Source organism: Pipistrellus kuhlii, unplaced genomic scaffold (assembly GCF_014108245.1).
Source record: "Pipistrellus kuhlii isolate mPipKuh1 unplaced genomic scaffold, mPipKuh1.p scaffold_m20_p_30, whole genome shotgun sequence".
Lineage (NCBI taxonomy): Eukaryota > Metazoa > Chordata > Mammalia > Chiroptera > Vespertilionidae > Pipistrellus > Pipistrellus kuhlii.
In genome coordinates, this window is record NW_023425530.1 from 4,680,378 (window position 1) to 4,707,186 (window position 26,809).

The 26,809-nt window shown below is 57.5% G+C and overlaps 1 protein-coding gene, 1 long non-coding RNA gene and 1 pseudogene across 5 annotated transcripts in view; 1 reads left to right on the forward strand and 2 right to left on the reverse strand.

Annotated features, from left to right (window-relative positions):
- Positions 1 to 2,789, reverse strand: LOC118731450 (annotated as a pseudogene).
- Positions 1,498 to 26,809, reverse strand: part of TYK2 (tyrosine kinase 2) — a 26,631-nt gene continuing 1,319 nt past the window's right edge. For 2 of the 4 annotated variants that reach the window (XM_045589211.1, XM_036459548.2), the window contains exons 3-26: positions 26,481 to 26,696; positions 22,681 to 22,804; positions 22,413 to 22,560; positions 21,940 to 22,103; positions 19,181 to 19,547; positions 18,554 to 18,772; positions 18,308 to 18,465; positions 16,534 to 16,642; positions 16,254 to 16,443; positions 16,072 to 16,175; positions 15,803 to 15,985; positions 15,615 to 15,702; positions 14,797 to 14,924; positions 13,898 to 14,033; positions 13,661 to 13,815; positions 12,160 to 12,310; positions 7,109 to 7,206; positions 6,797 to 6,989; positions 5,648 to 5,766; positions 5,054 to 5,226; positions 4,764 to 4,881; positions 3,797 to 3,907; positions 3,527 to 3,698; positions 1,498 to 2,954 (exon numbers count right to left, since the gene is read on the reverse strand). In XM_045589211.1, the coding sequence (XP_045445167.1) occupies positions 3,564 to 3,698; positions 3,797 to 3,907; positions 4,764 to 4,881; positions 5,054 to 5,226; positions 5,648 to 5,766; positions 6,797 to 6,989; positions 7,109 to 7,206; positions 12,160 to 12,310; positions 13,661 to 13,815; positions 13,898 to 14,033; positions 14,797 to 14,924; positions 15,615 to 15,702; positions 15,803 to 15,985; positions 16,072 to 16,175; positions 16,254 to 16,443; positions 16,534 to 16,642; positions 18,308 to 18,465; positions 18,554 to 18,772; positions 19,181 to 19,547; positions 21,940 to 22,103; positions 22,413 to 22,560; positions 22,681 to 22,804; positions 26,481 to 26,676 (3,567 nt within the window). In that variant the 5' untranslated portion in view covers positions 26,677 to 26,696 and the 3' untranslated portion in view covers positions 1,498 to 2,954; positions 3,527 to 3,563. Of the gene's footprint in view, positions 2,955 to 3,306; positions 3,344 to 3,526; positions 3,699 to 3,796; positions 3,908 to 4,763; positions 4,882 to 5,053; positions 5,227 to 5,647; positions 5,767 to 6,796; positions 6,990 to 7,108; positions 7,207 to 12,159; positions 12,311 to 13,660; positions 13,816 to 13,897; positions 14,034 to 14,796; positions 14,925 to 15,614; positions 15,703 to 15,802; positions 15,986 to 16,071; positions 16,176 to 16,253; positions 16,444 to 16,533; positions 16,643 to 18,307; positions 18,466 to 18,553; positions 18,773 to 19,180; positions 19,548 to 21,939; positions 22,104 to 22,412; positions 22,561 to 22,680; positions 22,805 to 26,480; positions 26,697 to 26,809 lie in introns of those variants that run through there. The other 2 variants (XM_045589213.1, XM_045589212.1) reach the window with 2 other exon arrangements.
- The window catches only part of LOC118731210, a 28,569-nt gene continuing 4,948 nt past the window's right edge, over positions 3,189 to 26,809 (forward strand). The window contains exons 1-3 of the long non-coding RNA XR_004991828.2: positions 3,189 to 3,310; positions 4,438 to 4,442; positions 25,271 to 25,278. This is a non-coding gene — a long non-coding RNA (uncharacterized LOC118731210). The remainder of the gene's footprint in view (positions 3,311 to 4,437; positions 4,443 to 25,270; positions 25,279 to 26,809) is intronic.

The window sequence follows — 26,809 nt, forward strand, 5'->3', positions numbered from 1 at the left end:
GGACTCTCTTAAGTAAGAGTCTCCCTCGGCTTGGACGGAGGACCCATGCCCAGAGGTGCCATTCTGACTAGATTGCATGGAGTGGGTGCAGGAGACAAAAGGGCTGTCCCCATCCCCATCTGCAGCTACAACCTAAGATGCTTACAGCTGTGGTCCATGGACATGTGCACAGGAGAGCAGCAGCGGAGTGGGTAGGGGGAGGGTGTCCTTGGGAGAGTTGTCTGCCTGCTCGCCTTCCCTTGGCCTTGCCCTGGGCAGCCACAGCATCCAGGGCTTGATGCAGGGTCTCTTCATCCCCCAGGGACTGCATGGGCTTCAAGTTCTTGTCCAGTTCACAGGCAGTGGGAATACCAGTCGGCAGGCTCAGCTCCACGATAGCCTCTTCAGAGGCCCCTCCGGATGTGTGACAATGCCCCGAAGGCTGTTGCCATGGGCTGCAATCAGTACCCATTTCCCCTTAATCTGAGGCACTATTTCTTCATTGAAAAGGGCAGATAGTGTCCTTTAGACTCTCACCGGAGGGCAGCTGGTCTTCAGTGAAGTCTGCAACCTGCGGTCCTCACTGATGTTGCTGTAGGTGGTGGTGGGATATCATAAGAACGCCTGGAGATGCTTACCTGGGCCTCGCCATTTTTGGCAGCAGCTTCTGCTTTGTTAAGACCAGTCAGACCCCCATAGTGCCGCTCACTGAGACGCCAAGTCCTCGCTACAGGCAGCTGCAGGTGGTCTAAGGCTGTGGTCTAAGACCATGGTAGGCAAACTCACAAGCCACATGCGGCTCTTTCGCCCCTCGAGTGTGGCTCTTCCACAAAATACCACAGCATGGGCGAGTCTATTTTGAAGAAGTGGCATTAGAAGAAGTTTAAGTTTAAAAAATTTGGCTCTCAAAAGAAATTTCAATCGTTGTACTGTTGATATCTGGCTCTGTTGACTGATGAGTTTGCCAACCACTGGTCTAAGGCATCCAGCACCGCCCAGAGGCCCGAATTGCTCTCTTCTGCACTGAGATGAAGCAGATGTCAAACTCATAGCCGGCATCTCGCAGCGCCTACCCACCACACTTCGCCTCCTCGTGCCCAGCCGGGCTCAGGTCCGCATCGCACAAGCTGTGAAGCGGCTCTCCGGGTTCCCGCGCTCCCGCCATCAGCTCCAGCCTGCAGGCAGCACGGAGGCGCTTCCGAGTGCGGTGTGTGTGTGTATATATATATATATGGAAGTATTTACAGATAAATGATATGATACTGGGATTTGTTTCAAAACGATCCTGACCATCCCTCCTACAGTGGGGGGGTGGTGGGGGGACACAGCTGAAACAGAACCGGCCACGGGCGTTGTGAACTGTTGGTGCTGCCTGTTTACTGCATTATTCTCCCTTGCTTTGCATATGTTTTAAATTGTCCATAGAAAAGTTTTTTTAAAAAAATAATTCTTTATTGGTAAAAGTATCACATATCATATAAAAGTGTTTTTTTGTTGTTGTTGTTTTTTTAAAAAACCAGCTGCACAAACATAAGCCAAGACAATTCTGAAGAAGAAAAAGGAGATTGATCCTATCAAATATCAAAACATATTCTAGTGGCAACGTCTTTCCCAATTACCAGGCTAGATCCTGCAAGCAATTATTTGTTGGAAATTCGCCCTAGGATACCCTTGAATGTGGGTGGAGTGATATGCACCCATGGCTGCTCACTGCAGCAGCAACACAGACATAGCAAAGGATTCAAGATAACTGCATGAAGAGCAAAGGCTTAGGGGTAACTACATGAACCCCAGCAAAAACTACATTACAACTACAAATAGCGCAAGGAAATACTGTAGGCCTGCATAGCTGGGACCACCCCCAAGACCTATTACAAAGGGGAAAATAAAAGCAAGAATACAGACTGGAGTTGTGTATTCTTGCACATGCTACCACTCTTGCAAAAGACAGGAAAGTATAATGTGTGTACGGATTTCCTTGCATCTGGATGAAACATCTCTGGAAGCAAACACAGGAAACCAGATGGTACCAGTTGCCTGCAGAGAGGTGCCAGTGGTGGCTGATGGGCAGGAGGGAGACATGTCCCTGCTTATGTCAGTATCACCTATCTAAAAGAAAATAATTACAATGAATATTTAATTCTGAAAACTGTTATAAAAAGCAGATGCCACTAGAATCATGTATAATTGTCCACTCAGGAGAGCTTGGGGGCATAAGGTCTTGAGACGCCCTATGGGAAAGCAAATCCTTCAAATGCTTTTCACAGTGTGGCTGACACAGAACCCGCCTCAAGACTACCCCTGAAGGAGAAACACTTTGGCAAACACCACATTAACAAGATCAAATGTTTATTAAGTAGTCGTTTGCAACTCTCTCAGCTAAACACGTGATATACACAATCTCTTCACATTCTCTTCCGAGTCAGCGAGCAAGACCATCCCCAGTCCACCGTTGAGAGCTGAGGCCAGAGAAGGAAAGTCACTCGCCTGCGGTCGCACAGGGAGGAAAGGCTGAAACCGGAAGTCTTACCAGCGTGGCATGTGGCCCCCAAACCCTTTGCTGGGATAGACAACAGGCAGTCATTGAGCACCTTCTGTGCTCCTGGCACCGGGGATTGAGAGGCGAGTGAGCGGAGGTTGAATAGTTGCATGTGGCTTCACTCGTAGTGTCTTGCTGCAGCTACAGTCCCCAGAAGAGCAGGCACTTGCTGAAGAAGGACCCAGAGACCAGAGCCTCCGGCAGAGAAACAGGAGTTTATTACTCGCTCCTGGAGATAGTGGGCTCCCAGCGCGGGACTGGGGGAAGACATGAGGATCGGATACAAGGGACGGACTAGCTCCTTGCTGGTCCTGGGTCTCTCCGGAACCTGTGTTAAGGCGATGACTGTGGAGGATGCTATGGCTTGAATGTTGAAGTCCCTTCAAGATTCAGATGTTGGCCCAAACCAGTGTGGCTCAGTGGATAGAGGGTCAGCCTGTGGATTGAAGGGTCCCGGGTTCGATTCCGGTCAAGGGCATGTACCTTGGTTGTGGGCACATCCTCAGTAAGGGGTGTGCAAGAGGCAGCTGATCGATGATTGTTTCTCATTGATGTTTCTAACTCTCTATCCCTCTCTCTTCCTCTCTGTGAAAATTCAATAAAATATATTTTTTTAAAAAAAGAAAGAGGTTCAGACGTTGAAGCCCAAGTGCCTGATATGATGGTATTAGGAGGCGGGTCTTCGGGAGGGAGGTGGGTGGGTCCCTCATGAGTGGGATTGGTGCCCATATACAACAGGCCCCAGAAAGATCCCTCGCCCCCTCCCACCTGGAGAGGGCGCAGTGCGAAGGCGTATCTTGATGGTTGACTTCCCAGAGCCCAGAACTGTGAGAAATAAATTTCTGTCGATTACAGGCCTCCCGCCCCATGGCATTGTTATGACAGCGTGGATGGATGGACACAAGGAGAGTCAGGCCACAGACCGGGGTCTCAGGGGTGATGCACGGGCAGCGGGGGAAGCCACATTCTCTGGCAGAAGGGGAGGGAGGCCCTCTCGGTGAGAACTACCTGCTCCGACTCCCGGAAGCAGAGCTCCGGGCGGGTTTTAGCCGACACTGAACACGGAGGGGGCCTGGCCCTGGTACTTCTCGTGGACGGTTTTCAGGATGGGTATGAGGTTCTGGAAGGTCGGGCGAAACGAGGCCTCTGCCTCCCAGCAGTTCTTCATGAGGACGTAGATCTGGGGGCGGAAGAACTGGGGCTGTGGTCGCTGCTCTGTCCATCTGATGACGGGGACAGGGGAAAAGTGTGTGTGGGGGGGGCGCGGGGAGGTCTCACCTCATGGGGACATTTCTCTGGCCGTGGCAGCCTCTCCCCTCGTTCCAGCAGCTCCGTGAGCCTCAGTACTGTCATCTGGCCCTGCGTGAGGCCGATGAGCTCGATGAATTTCTGCAGAAGAAACAAGACAAGTCCTCAGCAGGCAGGATGCCTGAGCACAGGCCGGGAGCTTTCGGTGGGACTCCGGGGGTCCTGGTCCTGTCCCCATCACTTCTCAACTGCATAACTTTGGGCTAAGGATCTCATTTCTTTAGGCTTCAGTTTTCCCATCTGTAAAATGGGGTAAAATCATCAACTACCTGGGGTGATTGTGAAAGTTAATAAACTCATATTCATACAGTAAGCCTGAATCAGGTGGTTGCGTTGTTATTAAACCTCCCAGCAAGTTGTTTTTGTCCGGACAGGAACTTTATTTCCCCTTCCTATATCGGCACTATGATTGACTTTGGGAATAAACATCTAACATATTCTTGTCTCTTCCGCTAGCCCAGTCCTGGCCAATGATTATGGCCCATGGATACACAGTGATTGGCTCCCTGGAGGACACATGAGCCAAGCTGGGCCAATCAGATCGTCCTGAGAATTAAGCTGGAAAGAGGACCCCTTTCCCGCCTCACCTGAGGGAAATGGGTGCCTGGAAGGCAGGGTGGGGTGGGGAGCTGTTGCCACAAGAGAGAGGGCCTGCCTAAGAGATGCTACCACGGAGAACAGCAGAGCTGAGAGATGGAGGAAATGGGATTCATGATGACATGAGGGTCTAGTTCAAGCTGTGCCCCATTCTCCCCTCGAGGGCAAATGGCAGAAGCAGCTGTTCCTATGTGAGTGGAGTTTCTGTCACAAAAGCCTCTCAGTCCCATTTCACAGATTGGAACTGCGAGGCTCTGGTGGAGGAAGCACTTGCTAAGCCGGGGGAGTCGGGGACTGAATGCACGGCTTTCTAACTCCGCTGGTAGGGGGTGGCTCTCACCGAGGGCGGGCTTTGGCTGGAGTCACAGTAGGTCAGCAGCTCATACATGGTGACTCCAAAGGACCAGACGTCAGACGCATAGTAGAACTTGCACTCCTTCAGGCACTCAGGGGCGTACCTGCGGGGAGAGGGCAGTCAAGCCTTGGGCCAGACCAGGATGGAGTCCTTTTCTGGGGCTTGGGAGCCTCTGGGACCCGCTTAGGGCCCCATCCTTAAGAGAGAGCAGTGTCACTGAGAACCCAGCGTCCGCCTCCACCCCGGGCCCCCTCCGGCTGGGTCCCCCCGGTCACCAGAACACGGGGCTGTCGCCATCCTCGCGCACTCGGTAGTACTCGTAGCCCTCGGGCACGGCCTTGGCCAGGCCGAAGTCCCCGATCTTGACCAGCCGGTCGTTGTCCAGCAGCACGTTGCGGGCAGCCAGGTCTCGGTGGACGTAGTGCTGGGTGTGCAGGTAGGCCATGCCCTGGGGGTGAGGCGGGGCAGGGCGGGGCGGGTCATGCCCAGTGGGGCAGGGTGGGGCCTGAGGAGCTGTGACCGGGATGGCGGGGGACAGTCAGGATGGGCCTGCAGGGCCCAGGAGCAAAAGCGAGCAGTCTGGCAGGTGGAGCCCACCGGACAGCAGGGGCAGGGCCTCAGAGGCGGAGGACTGGGAGGGGGCTGGGCTGCTGGCGTGGCCCAGAGAGCAAAGGGAATCTCAAAAGTGGAGGAAACTAGGCGGGTTGGTGACCCAGCCACTGGGGCTGTGGCCGAGCGATGGGTTGAAGGGATAAGTACAGAGCCAGCCGGCCCAGGGGCGCCCAGGGGCGGAGCCTGGCAGGCAAAGGGCTGGGACACTCGGGCCAGGCCCAGAGGAAGGGGCAGCTGTGAGCAGGCGGTGGGCCCACCTCGCAGATCTGCTGGGCGAACAGCAGCAGCTGGGCCAGGCCGACGTGGTGCCGGGGCAGGTAGTCTCGGAGGCTGCCCAGAGGCACGTACTCCATGACGAGCTGGACCGATTTCTCCCCTAAGGGTGACAGAGGCAGGGCTGGGGGCCGCCCCCCGGACCCTGCAGTCCCCCGCCCCAAGGTGGGGAGGGAAAGCCAACCCCTGCCCAAGCTAGACCTCGTCCTCGGGAAAGATGGATCCATGCTGAACGCCCCCTCCCCCCCATGCCTACGAACTGCATCCTCCAGCCTGGGACTGAGAGGCTCCAATTGGCCAGGCCCTCACCCCCCCCCCCACCCCCACCCTCACCCCCACCCCCACCCCCACCCCCCCCCCCACCCCCACCCACACCCCCACCCCCACCCCCACCCACACCCCCACCCACACCCACACCCACACCCCCACCCCCACCCACACCCACACCCCCACCCACACCCACCCCCACCCCCACCCCCACCCCCACCCACACCCCCACCCCCACCCTCACCCACACCCTCACCCACACCCACACCCCCACCCTCACCCCCACCCACACCCTCACCCCCACCCACACCCTCACCCCCACCCTCACCCACACCCTCACCCACACCCACACCCACACCCTCACCCTCACCCACACCCACACCCCCACCCACACCCACACCCACACCCCCACCCCCACCCTCACCCACACCCACACCCCCACCCACACCCACACCCCCACCCCCACCCCCACCCACACCCACACCCCCACCCACACCCACACCCTCACCCACACCCACACCCCCACCCTCACCCCCACCCACACCCTCACCCCCACCCACACCCACACCCTCACCCCCACCCACACCCTCACCCACACCCTCACCCACACCCCCACCCACACCCCCACCCACACCCTCACCCACACCCTCACCCCCACCCACACCCTCACCCCCACCCACACCCACACCCTCACCCTCACCCACACCCCCACCCTCACCCACACCCACACCCCCACACCCACCCACACCCACACCCACACCCTCACCCACACCCTCACCCCCACCCTCACCCACCCCCCCACCCCCACCCCGGCTTTGCCAACACGCGGGTCTTTCTAACCCTCGCCCTCACCCTCGCCGGCCCACCTCGGTCCTCACAGCAGCCCTTGTACTTGACGATGTGCTCGTGGTAGAGGGTGCGCAGGATGTCGATCTCCCGCCTCCAGCCGGTGTGGAGCTGAGGGCCGCAGTCCGCCCTGAGGGCCTTCACGGCCACCATCTCGCCGGTGCCCTCGTTGGTCGGGTCGTAGCAGTACAGGCTGACTTTGCCGAAGTGACCCTGGCCAAGATGCAGGACGGTCAGCGCCCCATTGCTCCACCCCCACCCCCACCCCCACCCGCGGCTTTGCCAACATGCGGGTCTCTTTCTAACAGCCAGACCCCTCCGCTGGCCCTTACCTCACCCAGATCCCGGATCTTTTTCAAGTACCGCTTGTGGAAAACAGTGGGGTCTGATGCTGGTGAGGTTGGAGTCACAGACAAGATTTCAACAAGATCTGGAAGAGCCACAGTGGGTGAGGCCGGACCCTGACCCTTTACCCAGCAGGCCCACACCCCCGGGCACAGAGGGCATGACTGCTTCCCCCAGCATCCAACCCAGAGATCAGGAGAGCTTTTGCAACAGCTGGAAAATCCGCTTCTAGTAAAAAATGCAGAGCTGGCTGCATCAAACTGACACCTGGGGTGTTCTAGGACTGCATAAAGGGCACAAACTTTTCATCCAGAGAGAAAGCAAGCCCGACCAGCGTGGCTGAGCATCAGCTTATGAACCAGGAGGCCACGGTTCGACTCCCAGTCAGGGCACAGGCCTGAGTTGAGGGCTCCATCCCCAGGGTGGGGCGTGCAGGAGGCAGCCGACCCATGATTCTCTTTCATCACTGATGCTTCTATCTCCCTCTCCCTCTCCCTTCCTCTCTGAAATAAAGAAAATTTTATTTTATTTTTTTTTAAAGAGAGAAAGCAAAACCACAAAAAAAAAATTTTTTTGAGGGTCTAATTCACCCAAAACATTTGTGGCTGTCCCCAAACAAAACATTAAGAACTTGGGAAGATGGCTGCTCGGGTAGACACCTAACCGCAGCAGCTCACAACAATTTCAATGGAATACAACTAAAATGTAGAGTGGACATTGCCCAGACCTACAGGTGGTCGACTGACTGAAAACTCTACAATAGGAAGGTGGGAGAAAGCCAGAGGGAAAGTCAGAGGAGCTGAAAAAAGAGCCTAAGGTACGGAGACATGCTGCGCGCTCGCACGTTCGCGCGCACCGAGAGGTCGCAGCCGGAGAGGAGGAGAGGGCTGGGTGCTGCCTGGCGTTCCCTAGCAGGAAGGAAATGAAACCCCCAGCCTGGGCTGAACCCCCGAACTGGCAGCGCTGAGCCCCATTATGGGCCAGATTCTGGGGACCCAGGCTCCGGCAGGGGGAGACGGGGCTGGGAGGCTGAATCCCAGGGGAAAAACGAAAGGCGGGGGCCCCCGGAGTCGCGTGCTTTGTGCGCAGAGGACTGAATGTAGACTCTGATGCTGGATTACCCTAGCCGGAAGGAACAAAGCCTCCGGCGGCGCTGAGCCTCATAATGGAGCGCCCCGAACTCCCGGTCTGGGCCAGTCCCTGGGGACCCAGGCCCGGGCACGGGGAGACGGGGCTGTGAGGCAAAATCCCGGGGACGGCGCGAAAGGCGGGGTCCCCCGGAGTCGCGCGCTTTGTGCGCAGAGGACTGAATGTTGACTCTGATGCTGGATTACCCTAGCCAGAAGAAACAAAGCCTCCGGCGGTGCTGAGCCTCAGACCGGACCGCCCCGAACTCCCGGTCTGGGCCAGTCCCTGGGGACCCAGGCTGGGCAGGGGGAGACGGGGCTGTGAGGTGGAGTCCTGGGAGCGCGGCGAAAGGCCGAGCCCCCGGAGTCGCGCACACTGTGCGCAGAGGACAGTCTGTTGACTCTGATCCTGGACTCCCCTAGCGGGAGAGAGAAAGAAAGCTCCAGACTGGAGGATCGTGACGAGGAGCAGGAGCCCCCGCTGGACACCTGCCAGCCGGGTGCCAGCAAGGAGCCGGGCGACGGGGCCTCCAGGGGGGGGGGGTGCCCCTGAGCCCTCGACCGCTGAGCGCAGGCAACAGAGCCAAGGACCGGGGATGCTTCCTGGGCGGCGCCAACCCCAGCGACAGGCTGAAGCAGCGCAGGAGCCCGCGGAGAACAAAGGGGTGCCACAGGCCAACCTGCTGAGATTCCAGGACGGGAAGGAAGAAACAATAGAAGTTCTCAATGTGAAGAAATCAAATGAGAGCAAATGATAGTAAAATTACTTAAGAAAGAATGCAAAGAATATCTTGAAAAATCAAAGACTAAGTCAGAACTCAACTCACCAGCCAACATTGCAACATAAATGCATTTAAAAAAAAAAAGAAAGTAAGAAAGAAAGAAAAAGGGACAGAATGTTGGAACAGCGGCGACCAGACCTAGAGTGGCCAGGCACAAGGCAGTGGCAGCCAGACCCGGAGCAGCAGCGGCCAGGCCCCAGAGCAGCAGCGGCCAGAACCAGAGCATCAACAGCCAGCACTGGAGCAGCCAGACCTGGGGCAGGGGCAGCCAGGCTTGAGGCAGAGGCAGCCAAGCCCAGGGTGGCCAGTCCAGGAACACCCAGACCCGGAGTGGCCGGGCCCGAAGAAGCCAGGCCCAGAGCAGCCGGGTTGGGAGCAGCCAGGCCCAGAACAGCAGAAGCCAAGCCCAAAGCATCCAGCCCAGGTGCGGCCAGGCTCGGAGCAGCCGGGCCTGGGGCAACTGGGTCCAGAGCAGCCGGGTCTGGTGCGGCCAGGCCCGGAGCAGTGGCTGCCAGGCTGGGAGCGGCCAGGCCCGGAGCAACCGGGCCTGGTGCGGCCAGGCCCGGAGCAGCGGCTGACAGGCTGGGAGCAGCCAGGCCCGGAGTGGCCGGGCCCGGAGCAACCGGGCCCAGAGCAGCCGGGTCGGGTGTGGCCAGGCCTGTAGCAGTAACAGCCAAGTCCAGAGCAACTAGGTGGGGAGTGGCAGTGACCAGACCGAGAGCAGCGACTGCCAGGCTGGGAGCGGCCAGGCCCGGAGCAGCCGGGTCTGGTGCGGCCAGGCCCGGAACAGTGGCTGCCAGGCTGGGAGCGGCCAGGCTCGGAGCAGCGGCTGCCAGGCTGGGAGCGGCCAGGCCCGGAGCAGCCGGGTCTGGTGCGGCCAGGCCAGGAGCAGCGGCTGACAGGCTGGGAGCAGCCAGGCCCGGAGTGGCCGGGCCCGGAGCAACCGGGCCCAGAGCAGCCGGGTCGGGTGTGGCCAGGTCTGTAGCAGCAACAGCCAAGTCCAGAGCAACTAGGTGGGGAGTGGCAGTGACCAGACCGAGAGCAGCGACTGCCAGGCTGGGAGCAGCCAGGCCCGGAGCAGCCGGGTCTGGTGCGGCCAGGCCCGGAGCAGTGGCTGCCAGGCTGGGAGCGGCCAGGCTCGGAGCAGCGGCTGCCAGGCTGGGAGCGGCCAGGCCCGGAGCAGCCGGGTCTGGTGCGGCCAGGCCAGGAGCAGCGGCTGACAGGCTGGGAGCAGCCAGGCCCGGAGTGGCCGGGCCCGGAGCAACCGGGCCCAGAGCAGCCGGGTCGGGTGTGGCCAGGTCTGTAGCAGCAACAGCCAAGTCCAGAGCAACTAGGTCGGGAGTGGCAGTGACCAGACCCGGAGCAGCAACTGCCAGGCTGGGAGCGGCCAGGCCTGGAGCAGCCGGGTCTGGTGCGGCCAGGCCCGGAGCAGTGGCTGCCAGGCTGGGAGTGGCCAGGCTCGGAGCAGCGGCTGACAGGCTGGGAGCAGCCAGGCCCGGAACGGCCGGGCCCGGAGCAACCGGGCCCAGAGCAGCCGGGTCGGGTGTGGCCAGGCCTGTAGCAGTAACAGCCAAGTCCAGAGCAACTAGGTGGGGAGTGGCAGTGACCAGACCCGGAGCAGCGACTGCCAGGCTGGGAGCGGCCAGGCCCGGAGCAGCCGGGTTTGGTGCGGCCAGGCCAGGAGCAGCGGCTGACAGGCTGGGAGCAGCCAGGCCCGGAGTGGCCGGGCCCGGAGCAACCGGGCCCAGAGCAGCCGGGTCGGGTGTGGCCAGGTCTGTAGCAGCAACAGCCAAGTCCAGAGCAACTAGGTCGGGAGTGGCAGTGACCAGACCCGGAGCAGCAACTGCCAGGCTGGGAGCGGCCAGGCCCGGAACAGCCGGGTCTGGTGTGGCCAGGCCCGGAGCAGAGGCTGCCAGGCTGGGAGCGGCCAGGCCCGGAGCAGCCGGGTCTGGTGCGGCCAGGCCAGGAGCAGCAGCTGACAGGCTGGGAGCAGCCAGGCCCGGAGCAACCGGGCCCAGAGCAGCTGGGTCGGGTGTGGCCAGGTCTGTAGCAGCAACAGCCAAGTCCAGAGCAACTAGGTGGGGAGTGGCAGTGACCAGACCCAGAGCAGCAACTGCCAGGCTGGGAGCGGCCAGGCCTGGAACAGCCGGGTCTGGTGTGGCCAGGCCCAGAGCAGTGGCTGCCAGACTGGGAGCGGCTAGGCTTGGAGCAGCGGCTGCCAGGCTGGGAGCGGCCAGGCCCGGAGCAGCCGGGTCCGGTGCGGCCAGGCCCGGAGAAGTGGCTGTCAGGCTGGGAGCAGCCAGGCCCGGAGCGGCCGGGCCCGGAGCAATTGGGCCCAGAGCAGCCGAGTCGGGAGTGGCCAGGCCTGTAGCAGCAGCAGCCAAGTCCAGAGCAACTGGGTCAGGAGCGGCAGTGACCAGACACGGAGCAGCTGGTTGTGGAACAAACCAGAGCAACAGAGGCCAGGCCTGGAGCAGCCTGGCCCAAAACAGCTCGCTCCTCACCTGCCCCTGCCCCACGGCTGCCTCTCAGACATGGCGGGAAACTTTTGCGGGAACTTGAGGGTCTGCTGAATCAAGTGATGAAGGCTTAGATCTGGATGTGTTGAGTTAGTATAGCGCTGGGGTGTTGATCTGTGAGTGCCTTGGGTGGGGCCTGGATGAGGCTGGTTGACCTATTTGGAAATGTCTTTTGTGTGAAGTGTATCATTGGGCATGTGGAGGTATTATTGATATGAGAAAATGCTAAGTAACAGATTTGCTATCTGAAAAGGGATTTACTATCGGGGAAAGGGAGGGAGGAAGAGACTGAACATAAACTGTGCACCAATGGATGAGGATGAGGGGGCAGAGGGTGGGGTGGGAACCTGGTGGAGGGGGGAAGAAACGAGGAACCTGTGTAATAATATGAACAATAAAGGATTAAAAAAAAAAAAAAAAAAAAAAAAAAAAAAAAAAAAAAAAAAACATTAAGAACTTGGTCATTCTCATCACCCCGTGAAGTGACGTGGAAACCAGCACACACCCTGAGCCACTGGACAGAGACCCAGGACGCACTGAGCCTGTGTCAGCAGGGTTCCTCGCCCGCCTCCCCCGCCCCCCAAGGTCCCAGCACGGGTTTGGGGCTCACTTTGGGGCTGAAGGTGAGTGAGGTCGCGAAGGATGGTGCGGAAGGAGGGCCGCTGAGCGGGCTCATAGGTCAGGCACTGGCTGGTGAGTGTGGCTAGCTCCGGGCACGAGGGCTCGGCCAGCGGGTGCTGCTTCTGGTAGAAGTACTCTTTCTGTGGAGAAGGGGACCTGGAGAGTCAGTGACCCCACCCTCCCAAGGCCCCTTACCCAGGAGGCAGTTAAATCCCCAGACCAGCCAGGTCCTTGTTCCGTCATCCCCATTTTACAGATGAGGCAACCGAGTCTCGGCAAGGGGAAGCCAACTTGCCTGCCGCAGCAGAGAGAGGACTAGAACCCAAGTCCAGCAGACTCTGTTATGTGGAGCACCTCACCCTTGCCCCTTCCTGTCCTGGCTGCCACCCACCTTTGCTCCCAGCTCTGCAGACGCAGCTCCCAGAATGCACCAAGGCCTCTGGGTCTTTGAGTAAGGTGTGCTGAGGCGACCCTTCCCTAGCCCAGGCCACTGCGGTATTTCTATACTCAGACTAAAACTTCCTGGCCCTGCCGAAACCGGTTTAGCTCAGTGGATAGAGCGTTGGCCTGCGGGCTGAAAGGTCCCAGGTTCGATTCCAGTTAAGGGCATGTACATTGGTTGCAGGCACATCCCTGGTGGGGGTGTGCAGGAGGCAGCTGGTCGATGTGTCTCTCTCATCGAAGTTTCTGGCTCTCCTTTCCTCTCTGTGAAAAATCAATAAAAATATATTAAAAAAATAAAAATAAAAATAAAAAACCTCCTGGCCCTGGCCGGGCAGCTCAGTTGGTTAGAGCATCATCCGATAAGCCAAGGTTGCAGGTTTGATCTCTGGTCAGAGCACATACAAGCATCTCCCAATGAATGCATAAATAAGCAGAACAGACGTTTCTCTGTCTCTCTCTCCCTTAAAAAGACACACCGCAGCCCTTCCTCTGGGAAGTCTTGCTGGGTGCCTCCGCTGGGTCAGGGGTTCCCTCTGGGACTCTCTACAGCCTGTGCTTCCCCATCTCTGGCCTGGTCACTGCATCTAAAACTGAAGCAGTCACTTACTTAATTATTTTTTTATTCTCACCCAAAGATAGTTTTCCATTGATGTTTAGAGAGAGTGAAAGGGAGGGGGAGAGACAGAGAGAGAAACATTGATGTGGGAGATTGGATGCCTCCTGCACACCGATCAGGGCTGGGGATTGAGCCTGCAACTGAGGTATGTGTCCTTGATCAGGAATTGAACCCTAGACCCTGAGCTGACTGACACTCTAACCACTGAGAAAACCGGCCAGGGCAGCAGTCTCTGGTTTGCTGTGTGCCACCTCTGAGGTCGGGACTATAGATAATCCCAACTGACAGGTAACCTGATGGCGCCTCAAAGAGATGAGGCAGCGTTCGTAAGGCCACAGGCCGGAGGGCGACAGCTCTGGGCCAGGCCCCTAGACTCCTCGGGGGAGCTGGCCCCTTTGTGAGAAGGGCCCCAGGGTCACCCACATTGTACCTCGGAGGGGCCGCGGTCCTGCAGGGGGGCCTCCCCATCGAAGCAGATCTCCAGGAGCGTGGCGCCAAAGCCCCACTTGTCAGCGGCGGTGCTCAGGCTGTTAGCCCCACCAAACAGGCACTCGGGGGCGATCCAGGGGATCCGCTCTACCCGCTCTGGGGGCCAGGGCCAGAGGTCACCAAGGGTGAAGAGAGTGGGGTGCCCCGTCCCCATGCCCAGCCCGGCCCCAGTCCTCACCCTCCCTGGAGAGGGCGCCCAGGCCCATGCCAGGGTCGCTCAGTTTGATGAACGGGCTGGTGCCCTCCGCCAGCCCCAGACGTGCCAGCAGGATGTTCCGGCCACACACGTTTCCATGGGCCAGGCGCTTGTCCTCCTGGGGAAGGAAGGGGCGGGGGCGTGACCACGAGGGGCCTCTAGACCCTGCCCCCACCCCATCCCACAGGGACAGCCCGTGGGAAAACGACAGTCAGGGGCATTAGTGGGATCCCAATGCACGGCACTGTGACCGGACACCACTGGGTGCCCCGGGGGCCTTCCTGTCCTCCCAGAGCTGGTGGGGAAGGCTCCTGGACTGGAACAAAAGGCCAGAGGACCCGCTGCTGTCCTCAGACCCACGCCAGCCACACCCCTGCACTGCTACTCCTCCATCCTTCTCCGTCTGCTTACCACGTCACCTCTCCCCCAACCTCACTCCACCCTACGCTCCCAGAACGGTGCTAACCGCTTCCTAACATGTTATGTGACACACTTAATTATTACTCCTTGTTTCTCTCTCTAATAAAACCACTGGCTCCCCAAAGGACAGGGCTCCTGTCTGTTTTGTTGTGTGCTCCCGAGGCCTATGGCCGAGCCTGGCACACAGTGGGCGCTCTGGAAACAGGGTCAGAGAGCCAGGCGTGGCTGGGGATGAGTGGCAGGAGAGAGCGACAGAGGCGGCCGAGGCCAGGCCTCACCAGGCACCCAGCGGAGGAGTGAGGTGTTCTCTCAGGGGAGAGGGAGCCACAGGGGTATGTGAGCAGAGGAGGTGTGTGGAAAGAGCTCCCGGGGCCAGTGTGTGGATTGAAGGATGTGGTGAGGCCTCACCACCCAGAACTGGCCCACCCTGCTGACCCAGGCCCCGCCCACAGGCCACGCACCAGGTAGCTGAGGGCACTGGCCAGCTGCTGGGCCACTGCCACCTTCCAGGCCACAGGCACACGGCCCCTCTCCCGCCGCAGCCACACGTCCAGGGGTCCATGCTCCACGTACTCTGTCACCATGATATCTGCAAAGGCAGCTGCTGCAGGGGCTGCCACTGCCGCCACCCTCCGGGGCGCCGGGGGAGGGACACCGGGGCTGGGGCTGTGGGCGGCTGGGGCTTGGGAGCGACTTTGGGGAGAGAAGAATTGCAGGATGGAGCACAGGTTGAGGTGGGTGCAGGGTGCGGCAGAGGCGAAGGGTGGAAGATATGTAGAGTCAGGTGCAGGCTGGTGTCAGGGGAGAGCAAGAGAGATGGACACATGGAGTTCAGGTTCTGTGGTCGCGCTGTGCAAGGAGTTTGAGGTACGCAGGGGTGGGGCAAGGGCTGAGGTTTTGGGGGATCGGAGTGCCCAACATGGCTGGGGTCTGCATGGGGTCACAGTCCTGCTGGGGTCAGAGGGCAGACGGTAGAGGCATCTGGGTGGTGGGTGAAGGATGGGATGCAGTCCGCAGTCAGGGTGTGGTTGAGGGTTGGGGTGCAGGTAATGGCCACGGTATAGTCAGAGGCTGTGCTGCAATGGGTTGGCGTAAGCCAGGGGTTGGGGTACAGGTGAGCCACAGATTGCGGGATAGTCAGGATGTTGGTCAAGGGTCGGTGTGTGGTCAGGGATCGGGATGCAGGTCAAGGGTTGGGGTACAGCCGTGGCAGTGGGTACGAGTGGGGGGCGTGGGCCTCTACACGGCAGGGCGTGCGTGTTGGGGTCCACTCACTCACTTTTGGAGCCATGCACGCAGACTCCGTGGACGAAGGTCAGGTGCACGTGGGACACCTGGCTCATGAGGCTGGCCGTCTCGTAGAAAGCCTGGGAGGGCAGGGCAGGGCAGGGCAGGGCAGGGCAGGGCAGGGCAGGGCAGGTGGCCGCAGACCCTGCCGCCCTCCCTGCCCCCGTCACACGCACTTACCAGGGCGATGTCATGGTGACTCGGGTCTAACACCTTCAGCACCACTCGCAGCTCCTGCCCACGGCCCCCGCCGGGCAAGGTGGGGTCCCCAGCATCCGCTTTGTCCTCCTCGGGGCCTCCGCCCCCAACTCTCAAGAGGCCCTCGTACACATTGGTCCTCGTGCCCTGGCCCAAGTGGGACAGCTGGGGGGACATGGCAGGGGACATCTCCATGACAACAGCTGGTGGCTGCCCTTCCCGTCCCCTCTGTGCCGCACGCCCGCACACACCTGGGTGAGGTCCTCCTGGCAGACCCGGTGGAAGCTGAGCTGGCTGAGGTTGAGAGACCTGGTGCTGGCCTGAGGTCCGCGCATGATGATGAGGTTGGAGATCTCTGGGGGGCGGGAGCAGGGTCACGGAGGGCTAGCGTGGGGGGAGCCACCCTCCCGCCCCGCGGGCCCCGTCGTCACACCTCCCGGCTGCGGCAGGCAGCAGTGGCGCAGGGCGAAGCAGTGGTCACCGGCCCGCAGGGAGCAGCCCTGCAGGGCGGCCCGCAGCTCCCGCACGCTGGGGAAGGACCGGTCCCAGCTCTGCAGCCTGAAGGTGCCCTCACGCAGCTCGATGGGGAACTTCCACAGGCGCAGACCCTGCGTGCCGGGGGCCTGGGGCGGGCGGCAGGGCGAGGGCGGTGGGCAGGGGTCTAGGCAGGGAGTACACCCGAGCCCAGCCCAGTACCCCCGCCCCAGGCCCACCTGGTCCCGCTGGGCCACCGTGAGGAGGAGGCGGTGGAAGTGGCTGGTGCTCCAGTGGATAAGATAGAGGCCGTCCTCCCGCTGCATCTTGGCCAGCACAAAGGGATCCCTGGGGAGGACAGGAGGCGGCGTCAGGGGGCACGCTGGGCCCCACCCGCCCAGAGAGGCACACACATACACGCCAACTCACACAGAGACACAGGCACAGGAACAGGCACATGTGTGCGTGCCTGTCAGACAAGACACCATCGCTGACACAGTGACACACACACACAGACAGGCATCAGCTGTCAAATGCTGATGGGCACACGCCCAGCCATACACTCACAGGGTGACAACACACAATGAACCGCCTGTCACACAGCTGCTTACCCAGCGGAACAAGGCAATGCAGGGCCTCAACAGCCCAGACCCAGAGGCGACGACCGTCATGAGCACGGACACTGCGACACAGGCCCAGGCGCCAGCATGTGTGGCGCACATGCTGCTGGGGACTGAAGGATGGTGCCCCCCTAAAGCTCCCATGTTGAAGCCCTAACCCCCAATGGGATGGGATGGGAGGTGGGGACTTTGCAGGGTGATTATGTCATGATGATGGAGCCCTCATGGATGGGATTGATGCCTCATGAAATGGACCCCAAAGAGCTCCGGGCCCCTTCCCCACCATTGAGGACACGGAACTAGGAAGTGGGCCCTCACCAGACACAGGGTGTACTGGTACCTTGAACCTGGACATCTGGCCTTCAGAACTGTGAGAAATAAATGTCTGTTGTTCCTAAGCCAGCTGGTCTATGGCAGTCTGTTGGAGCAACCCGCACGGACTAAGACACACTGACGTGGCCAATCTCTGAGTGGCACACACTTAGCCGTGACAGGCACAGCTCTCAGGAGGGGAAACGGCCACTTCACCCTCCTCTGCAGTACAGACCAGGCTCAGACCGCGTAGGAACCCTCAGGCAAGTCGCAGAGCTACAGGGAGGACAAAGGACATGCGGGCACAAGGCCAATGACCAGAGGAGCTGACAGCCACTAACCACGACCTGGCAGCACGCAGGACGGCCACACAGGCATCTGATCGCCACATAAGCACGGGCACGTCATAGCCTCTACCCCACAAGTCCAAACAACCGCTCAGTGACCCACAAGTAGCAGGGCAACACACATCTGTGGGGCTGTACACACCCACACATATTTCTGAATGACCAGCGATATTTGTACAACACCCCCCCTAAAACCAGCCATCACAGCACATGTGAAAATGTGTGGTGACAATTTTATATGCAGTCACTGGAGCAGTGACACTGCCGCACATCACATGGGTTATCCAACATCCAGACGTGCACAGCGACAGTCCCAAATCCAGGCCCCCTCAGCACGACATGCCGCCTGACCCCTGCAGGTGTTCTCACCCCCTCTATAATCCCTGGTGCATACTTGCATGCATGCACACGGACAAGCACACATGTGGGTGCACTTGCTCATAAGCATACATGAATGAGCACACCTATGCACTCACAGATATGAATGGATGCACACAGTGGTATGAGTAAATACTTAAACACGTAACTCATGCTCGCGCAGGCAAACACGTGCTCACATTCACAGGTACAGACCAGACACAAATGCTTGCACACACATGCTCACACACACTCGCACAAGTGCATGCACACAAGCATCTCATTTGAGCCCCACAGTCCTTCAGAACTCAGGGTCCAGCTGGCAGCTGCTGCCACCACCACAGTCCCTGCCGCCCAGCCTCCCTCCAGGCACTCACAGCAGGGGTCCGTGGACACCGTCCTGGATACTCGTCACCAGCCGTGGAGGCGCCACCTCGTGGCACAGGTAGTGGTTCGAGTCAGCCGTCAGGCGGAAATAGCCATCCACCAGCGACACCAGGGACAGGGCGGCGGCCGGGGAAGGCAGGGTCAGCTCCTAGAGGCCACGGGGATGTCAGGCGGGCGTCACCGGCTGCGGGTGCCCCGCGGCCCGGCCCTCAGCCCAGCCCCGTCTCGGGCCCCACCAGGCGCTTGTCCTGACAGTGGATGCTGACGTGGCACTCTCTCAGCACCACGTGGGTGATGTCCTGGAAGTCACAGAAGAAGGCCCACGGCGCCTCCCGCGGCCCGTCCACAGGCTGGCCGCCCAGCGGCTGGGCCTTGGCTTTCCTCCCAGCGGAGCCGGATTGGGAAGTCCTGCCTCGGCCACCGTCACCACCGCTGGGACTCTGGAAACCCCGCGCCTGGGGAGGGTGATTTGAGCAGGGCTATGTCTGTTAACCGCCCCCCCCCCGCCCCATTCCCCATGGGGGAAGCCTGGAGCTGGAGGGACCAGGAAGTCTCAAGTCATGAGTGTCACAGGTGGGACCAGGGACCCACCTGCCAGAAGCGGAACCTCGGGGAGGGCAGAGAGGAGGATCCCACCACTCTCATCCCCAAATCCAAAGGGGCTCCCAGAGGTACAGACCCCAGAAATCGGGTCCCCAGGGGGCAGGCAGAGGACACAGACCCCAGGGAACAGAAGGACACACCCGGGAGCCCTGAGGGGAAAGGCCTCGCCATAGTCCCCCTCAGAGACCACGGCCAAGGTTGAACGGGAGCTCCCGCCCGACCCCACCTGGACCCCCAGACGGAAGAGGCACCCTGCTCACCTCTGTCTGCACTGGCCGCCACTGGATGCCGCCAGTGCCAGTCACCAGCACCTCGTGGGTGGGCGGTTCGACCGCAGGCTTGGGCTTGGGGTCTCCGGGGGCCTGTGCACCGTCCTGGACGTAGCAGGGCTCCCCCTCGGCCTGGGCCAGCAGCTCGAGGCGGCGCACAGGCACACGCTCCGCACCGAAGCGGGGCGCCAGCCGCTCCAGGGTGGCCAGGTACTTGACCATGACGACCTGCTGGGAAAGGCTGCCCGGCTGGAAGGCGTGCAGGAACCTGCGGAAGATGATCCGCAGGCGGAGCTGGGTGAACGCGTTGTACTGCCGGATCTGCTGCCGGAGAGAGCGCGGGATACAGTCCTTGAAGCTGTGGAGGTGACCAGGAGGGGCTGGTGAGGGGCCCGGGCTGCGGGCCTGGCTGGGTGACATGAGGCAAACGACTTAACTCCCCTGAACCACAGCTGCCTCGTTCAGAAAACGGGCAGGCTGTCGTGAGGTGGAAGGAGAGAATACGATAAAGGGCCAGCACAGGGAGGCTGGACGGTGGCGGGAACAGGGCACAGGACTCAGGAGAGGACCATGGGGCTGAAGTCCCAGTTCTTGGATAACTAACGTAAGCTCTATAAGGCTGTCTGCTCATCTGAAAAAAGGGTGCAAACAGCCGGAACCGGTTTGGCTCAGTGGATAGAGCGTCGGTCTGCGGACTGAAGGGTCCCAGGTTCAATTCCGGTCAAGGACATGTATGTAGGTTGCGGGCACATCCCCAGTACGGAGTGTGCAGGAGGCAGCTGGTCGATGTTTCTCATCGACATTTCTAGCTTTCTATCTCTCTCCCTTCCTCTCTGTGGAAAATCAATAAAATATATTAAAAAAAAAAAAAAAAAAAAAAAAAAAAGGGTGCAAACAGTGCCCACCTACAGGGCTGATGACAGAATAAGAAGGGCTATGTCAGTGTCAGCTGTTATTATTACTGAAGGCGCTATGAAATTTATCATTAATATTATGATCACCAATAAAAGGCACACCTCGGGGGGCCCCTCTGCTCTTCACAAGGCCTGCCCCACTAACACATCTCCCCATCACCTACCAGTGGAGATCCCCTAGGTTACAGGTTTCCAAGACTCAGTCTCTATGTCCTTGGCCTTCTCAAGGCTCCCGTTCCCCCTCTCCCACCTTCCCTCCCCACCAGAGGGATCCTAAAGTTTGAGGTCCTTTTTTTTTTTTTTTTTTTTTTTAATATATTTTATTGATTTTTTACAGAGAGGAAGAGAGAGGGATAGTTAGAAACATTGATGAGAGAATCATCGATCAGCTGTCTCTTGCATACCCCCTACTGGGGATGTGCCCGCAACCAAGGTACATGCCCTTGACCGGAATCGAACCCGGGACCTTTCAGTCCGCAGGCCGACGCTCTATCCACTGAGCCAAACCAGTTTCGGCAGCTTGGGGTTCTAGCTACCTTTCGCCCCCGCTTCCACGCCTTCCAGGGCTCCCTCCTGCCCTGGGGAAACGGCCCCCTGACTAATGTCTTGCCAACTCCTGCGCCTGAGCAATCATCCTCTACATCCAGTTCCCCTGGAAATAGGCTTTTGCCATCTTCTGCCTCTGGGCCTTTGTATATGCTATTTCACTTGCCTGAATGCTTTGCCAAGACAGTCCACACCTGGGTAAAGATAACTCAACCTTTAGGACTTTAATAATTTTAAAGACAATGTATTATTATTGATTACAGAGAGGAAGGGAGAGGGAGAAAGAGACAGAAACATCAATGATGAGAAAGAACCATTGATTGGCTGCTTCCTGCACGCCCTCCACTAGGGATTGAACCCACAACCCCGGGCATGTGCCCTTGACCTGAATTGAACCTGGGACCCTTCAGTCTGCAGACTAACGCTCTATCCACTGAGCCAAACTGGCTAGGGATCAACCTTTAGGTCTGAGCAGAAATATCACCTCCCCTGGGACGTGTTCTCTGGTCTCCAGGCTGGATAGGCTGCCTCCTCTGGGTTTGCTAGCACCCTGGGCTTCGTTTGCTGTCACAGCCCTAATCACAGCCCTAATCTTCAGAACAGGGACTGAAAAATATGTGCTTTAAGAAGAACTGCTGGTCCTAAAAGACGCAGATTTTCTGCTGCCTCATCCAGCCAGTGTGCCCTGATTACTCCAGCCCTTAGCGATGGAGGTAAACACAGCTAACTCATTCCTTTCCTTGAATTCTAAGAAGTTCACTAAGCTCACCCTATTCTATGCCAACATATCAGGCATAGTCTGGCCTCAGGTCCTTTGCACTAGCTGGTCCTTCTGTATAAAATTCTCTTCTCCCAGATATCCATATTGGCTTCCTCTTTTACTTCCTTCAAATCATTGAATGTGACCATCACCTGCTCAGTGAGAAGTTCCCCAGCTACTCAATTTTAAATTATATACCCCTCATTCCCTGACATTCCCCTTCTTTCTCTTTTCCTACTAATTTCCCCCCATTGCACTTTATCACCATCTATAATACTATACATTTTACTTTTTTTTATTTTTATTTTTTTTTATTGCCTGTCTTTTTCACCAGGTGTGAGCACCAAGAGGGCAGGGATTTTTGTCTGACTTGTTCACTGGTGTGTCCTTCAACAACCACAACGGGTGTCAGCATACAGGAGGTGCTCAATAAATGAAGGCATGGCAGTATACAAGGTCTCTGCCCTGGCCCCCGGATGCCCACGAGTATCCAACCACCTCCACAGTGTCTCTGCCCCACTCCCAGGCACCTGGTCTTCTTGGCCACCTTCTCCAGGGGAACACCGCGGCAGAGAGCAAGGTGACAGAGGTGCAGAAAGGCCATGCCCAGGCTCTCGTTCTTAAAGTGGCGGATCTCCTCCTCACTCGACAGCTCCCACAGCGATGCCACATCATTCACAAACTCATGCTTGCCCTGGGGTGGGGAAATCAGATAGAAAGGGAGGCCTGAAAACCTGTTCACACCTCAGCTTCTGGCCACTTTGGGAGGGAAAGGCTGAATATACAGCATGCATGACCATGCCTGTGGCAGACATCACTAATCGATCACAGTGCTCGTTCCCATGCAATCCTAAGATTCTCAGGACCCTTTGGTTCACGTAGAAAAAGGACCCCAGGTTGCATGAGCTGAAACCTGCCAGCTATAATTGTAGAAAGAAGTGGGGGCGCCTCAGCTGCCCCTCAGTCCCCCTGAAATAATCCGACGTCCCAGCCCTGCTCCTACCTGCTCAAAGAGGTACTCAAAGGAGGCGGGGTCCAGGAGCTGTATCCCCTGCTCTGCCTGTTCTGACGAGGCCTCGGCCCCTGGGGGCCTGCAGCGATACACAGCTGGCTCCTGAGGGTTTGTGCCATGCCAGTTCCGGAAGTAAAACCTACAGGAAGGGAAGGGCACAGCTAGGGCTGAGCATCGATTCAGCTCCAGGAAGATGAGATTCAGGGGAGAGAAGAGACCGAACACATGGGGACAAGTCTTCCCACAGGTCTTCACCCACCTCATGCGGAAGTGCAGCGTCAAGTTTGTGTCTCTGGAGACCTCGAGAATGTGGTTTGGGGGCAGCCAGACCTGGGCCTGGGCATCAAAGAGGGCAAAGAGATTGAAACAGGGTGGAGTGATGCCTGAAACAGGGAAGAAACAACATCCGGAGTCAGCGCCTGCTGCCATGATCCTACGGGCCCCCAGACCCACTGTCTCCCCTCACAAGCCTTCCCAAGGCCCCCCCGCCCCCCCGCTGACAGAGAATAATGCAGTATGTTGACCGTGCTGTGGCCTCACAGCAGACCACATTTCCCAGCCTCCTTTGCAGCTTGGATGGGGCCAGTGGATTGGTTTCTGGCCAATGGGATGTGAGCAGACAGATACGCATACTTCCAGGCCTGGAAACAAACTCTCCTGCCATCTTTCCAGCCCCAACGATGATGGAGACTCTTTGTGTTAGGTGGTGAAACATAAGATAGAGGTGAACCATCTGACCTGCATTTGATTTTAGGTGCCTTTATTGTTTTAACCCAGGAAAATCACAGGTTGGGGGGATTGCTTGTTACTGCAGCTAAACTTACCCTAGACTGACTAACATAACTCTATTCTGATCTCTGAATTGCAGCCGGGAAAACATACCTAACTACCTCCTGGTTGCCCCCTCCTGAATGTCATAGGCTCCCTTAGAGGTGCTTGTTCCAAACAGATCTCGTCCAAGCTCCCCACACCTGCCCCTCTTGTGCCTAGTCCTTTTTTAAAACGTTTTTCTTGACTTTTTTTTAGAGAGTGAGCAAAGGAGAAAGAGAGGGAGAGAGGGAGGAAAAAAAGAGAGAGAGAAGAAAGAGAAAATCATTGACCAGATGCCTCCTGCATGCACCCTGACCCACCTGGACCAGGGATCAAGCCCACAACCTGGGCACCTAATCTCCTCCATAATCTCCCCCATTCCCTGACCAGGATTTGAACTGGCAACCTTTCAGTGCCCAGGATGACACTCAACCAACTGAGCCACACCAGCCAGGGCCTCTGTCCAGTTCCTTAAGCCAGGACTTGGTCCTTGTTCTCAACTCCTCCCACCCTCTTCACTTCGGATGGGTAAAAGTCCTGCTCTTTCTAAATCCAACATTCTCTAGGATCCAGCCACTTCCTTCAAATCCACAGCCCAGGCCGAGTCCAGCCTCTGGACTTGCCGTCATTCCCCACAATGGCCACCCGAGGCATTTTTAAAAGACACATCACTGCCGAAACCGGTTTTGGCTCAATGGATAGAGCGTCACTCTCTCTCATTGATGTTTCTAACTATCTCTCTCCCTTCCACTCTGTACAAAATCAATAAAAATATATATTAAAAAAAAAAAAAGACACATCACTAATTTTTTAATATAAAATAGTCCTTTTAGAATAACTCATAATCACCTAAGTACCAGCCACCAGATAAAGAAGTAAAACTTAGCCGAAACCGGTTTGGCTCAGTGGATAGAGCGTCAGTCTGCGGACTGAGGGGTCCCAGGTTCGATTCCAGTCAAGGGCATGTACCTCGGTTTCGGGCACATCCCCAGTAGGGGGTGTGCAGGAGGCAGCTGATCAATGTTTCTCTCTCATCGATGTTTCTAACTATCCCTCTCTCTCTTCCTCTCTGTAAAATATCAATAAAAATATATTTTTTAAAAAAGAAGTAAAACTTAGAAAGTACAATTGAAGCCCCCCGGCTATATCCACTTCCGTTTTCCTCCCACAAAGAGGTAACCATATTCCTGACATAGAATTTATTATTTTCATATCCTCTAAGATCTAATCTTGAATATTATAAACGGAAAATGTGGTATCATACCACCGGTACCCTGCAACTTGCTTTTCCATGCTTCTGATGATACTTGTAACATTGGTTAAATTCCCTTTTCGTGGCTATATAGTATTCCAGTGTACAACCATAGGGCTGTTTATTTGTGCATGCCCCTGCAGAGGGACTTAAAGATGGTCTCCCATTTTTTCACGAAGATACACGAGGCAGCTCTAAACATTCTCAGATGCGTCTCCTGGAACACGTGAGCTGAGGGTCTGTATGGTGAGTATCTACTCGTGTTTCCCCGAAAATAAGACATCCTCCAAAAATAAGACCTAGCGCATGGAAAGATAAGACATCCCCTGAAAATAAGACCTAGCGCAACTTTGGGAGGAAAATTAATATAAGACACTGTCTTCTTTTCGGGAAAACAGGGTAGGAGTAGAGCTGTGTGGCCTCAGACATTGTACATTCCAACCGTGTTGGATGATGCCAAATGGCTGTCCCTGCATCCCAGCGTACCGCCTCGCGCAGAAGGAGAACGCCTCCCTGTGAGACACCTGCCTGAAGAGCCCATCTCACTGCGTCCTTCTCTGGCTTTCAATTCCTCCTTTCCCTTCCAAATTCTTGAAACTGACACTCCGGTTACTCTTACTTTTGCTTCCTCAAACTGAGCAGGCTCTCCTCACATGCCAGGCCCTCTGACAGACATGTTCCACATCACCCAGCACATCCGAGGGTTTTTAAAAATATATATTTTATTGATTTTTTTAAAATATATTTTATTGATTTTTTACAGAGAGGAAGGGAGAGAGATAGAGAGCTAGAAACGTCGATGAGAGAGAAACATCGAGCAGCTGCCTCTTGCACAATCCCTACCGGGGATGTGCCCGCAGCCAACGTACATGCCCCTGACTGGAATCGAACCTGGGACCCTTCAGTCCGCAGACCGACGCTCCACCACTGAGCCAAACCGGTTTCGGCATTTTTATTGATTTTTTTACAGAGAGGAAGAGAGAGGGGATAGAGAGTTAGAAACATCGATGAGAGAGAATCATCAATCAGCTGCCTCTTGCACACACCCCCACTGAGGATGTGCCTGCAACCAAGGTACATGTCCTTGACCGGAATCGAACCCAGGACCTTTCAGTCTGCAGGCCGCCGCTCTATCCACTGAGCCAAACCGGTTTCGGCCCATCTGAGCTCTTTTAAGAATCAGCCGCTGGTTGAAAAGCACAAGGTGGTGTAGAAATCCACCAGAAGGCCCCATCCGGTTATGGGGGACGGAGTTTGGGAGGACTTCCTGGAGGAAGGGGCATGTAAGCAAAGTCCCCTTGGAGCGACCTCCTCCTCCTCTGGCAGAGGAAGTACACTTTTGAGCACATCTACTACAGGCTCTCCCAGCTATCCCCTGGTTCCTGACTGCTCTCAAGAAAAAGTCTAAACTCGCAATTCCTCCCTCTGGCGTTTAAGGCCCTGACTGACCTCTCCCCCATAACCTCCCACCTGGGAATCACCTCTGCCATGGCCTCCCTACTCCCACCCTCACCCCTACAGCAACCAGAGAATACCTGTGAACACCTGAGTCCCGCCAGGTCCCTCCTTTGCTCACAGCCCCACCTCACTTGGAGTAAAATCCGAAGTCCTCCCTGAGGCCCACAAGGCCCGGCATGACCTGCACTGTCCACCTCCTTCCCCTCACTTACTCCTGCCTCCTCTCGTTCACACTGAGCTGTCGCTGACAAGTTCCCACCTCAGGGCCTTTGCACATGCTGTCCCCTGAGCCTGGTACTCACCTCCCCCCAGATATCCCCGTGGCTCCCTCTCTTAACGCCTTAAGTTTTAAATTTCCCCCATGATCTATCTCTGCCCTCCTACACAGTTTTCTTATTTATTATGATTTCCCTATGAGAACATCAGTGATTTGGGGCTGGCACATAATAGGCACTCACTCAGTGTCTTCCGAATGAACAGGCGGACGACGGATGGGGTCCAGCTGTTGCCAAAGCCCCCACCCCTGCCATGGGACTCACCGATTTTTTGTGCGATGTGAATGCAGACCTCCTCTGCGGTCAGGGTGGCCTCGCTGAAAGTGACCCAGGGCTCCCTGCTGCCAGGGCCTGCCCAGTGCAGGAACACCTTCAGGCCTCCCGTGATGGCCGTGAGCTGAGCTTCGCCCCCATCCGGCTTGCTGGCCCTGGCGGTGGCCCCCCCATGGCGCCGAGGCATGCTCCTGACAGCTGGCTTGGCTGCGAAGGGACAGCCCATTAGTCCCCAGGCCTCAGCCCCGAGGTTCCTGTTAGCACCACAGCCTGCTGCCCCTTTCGACTGAGGCCAGAGGGAATAGTCTGAACTCCCCTTG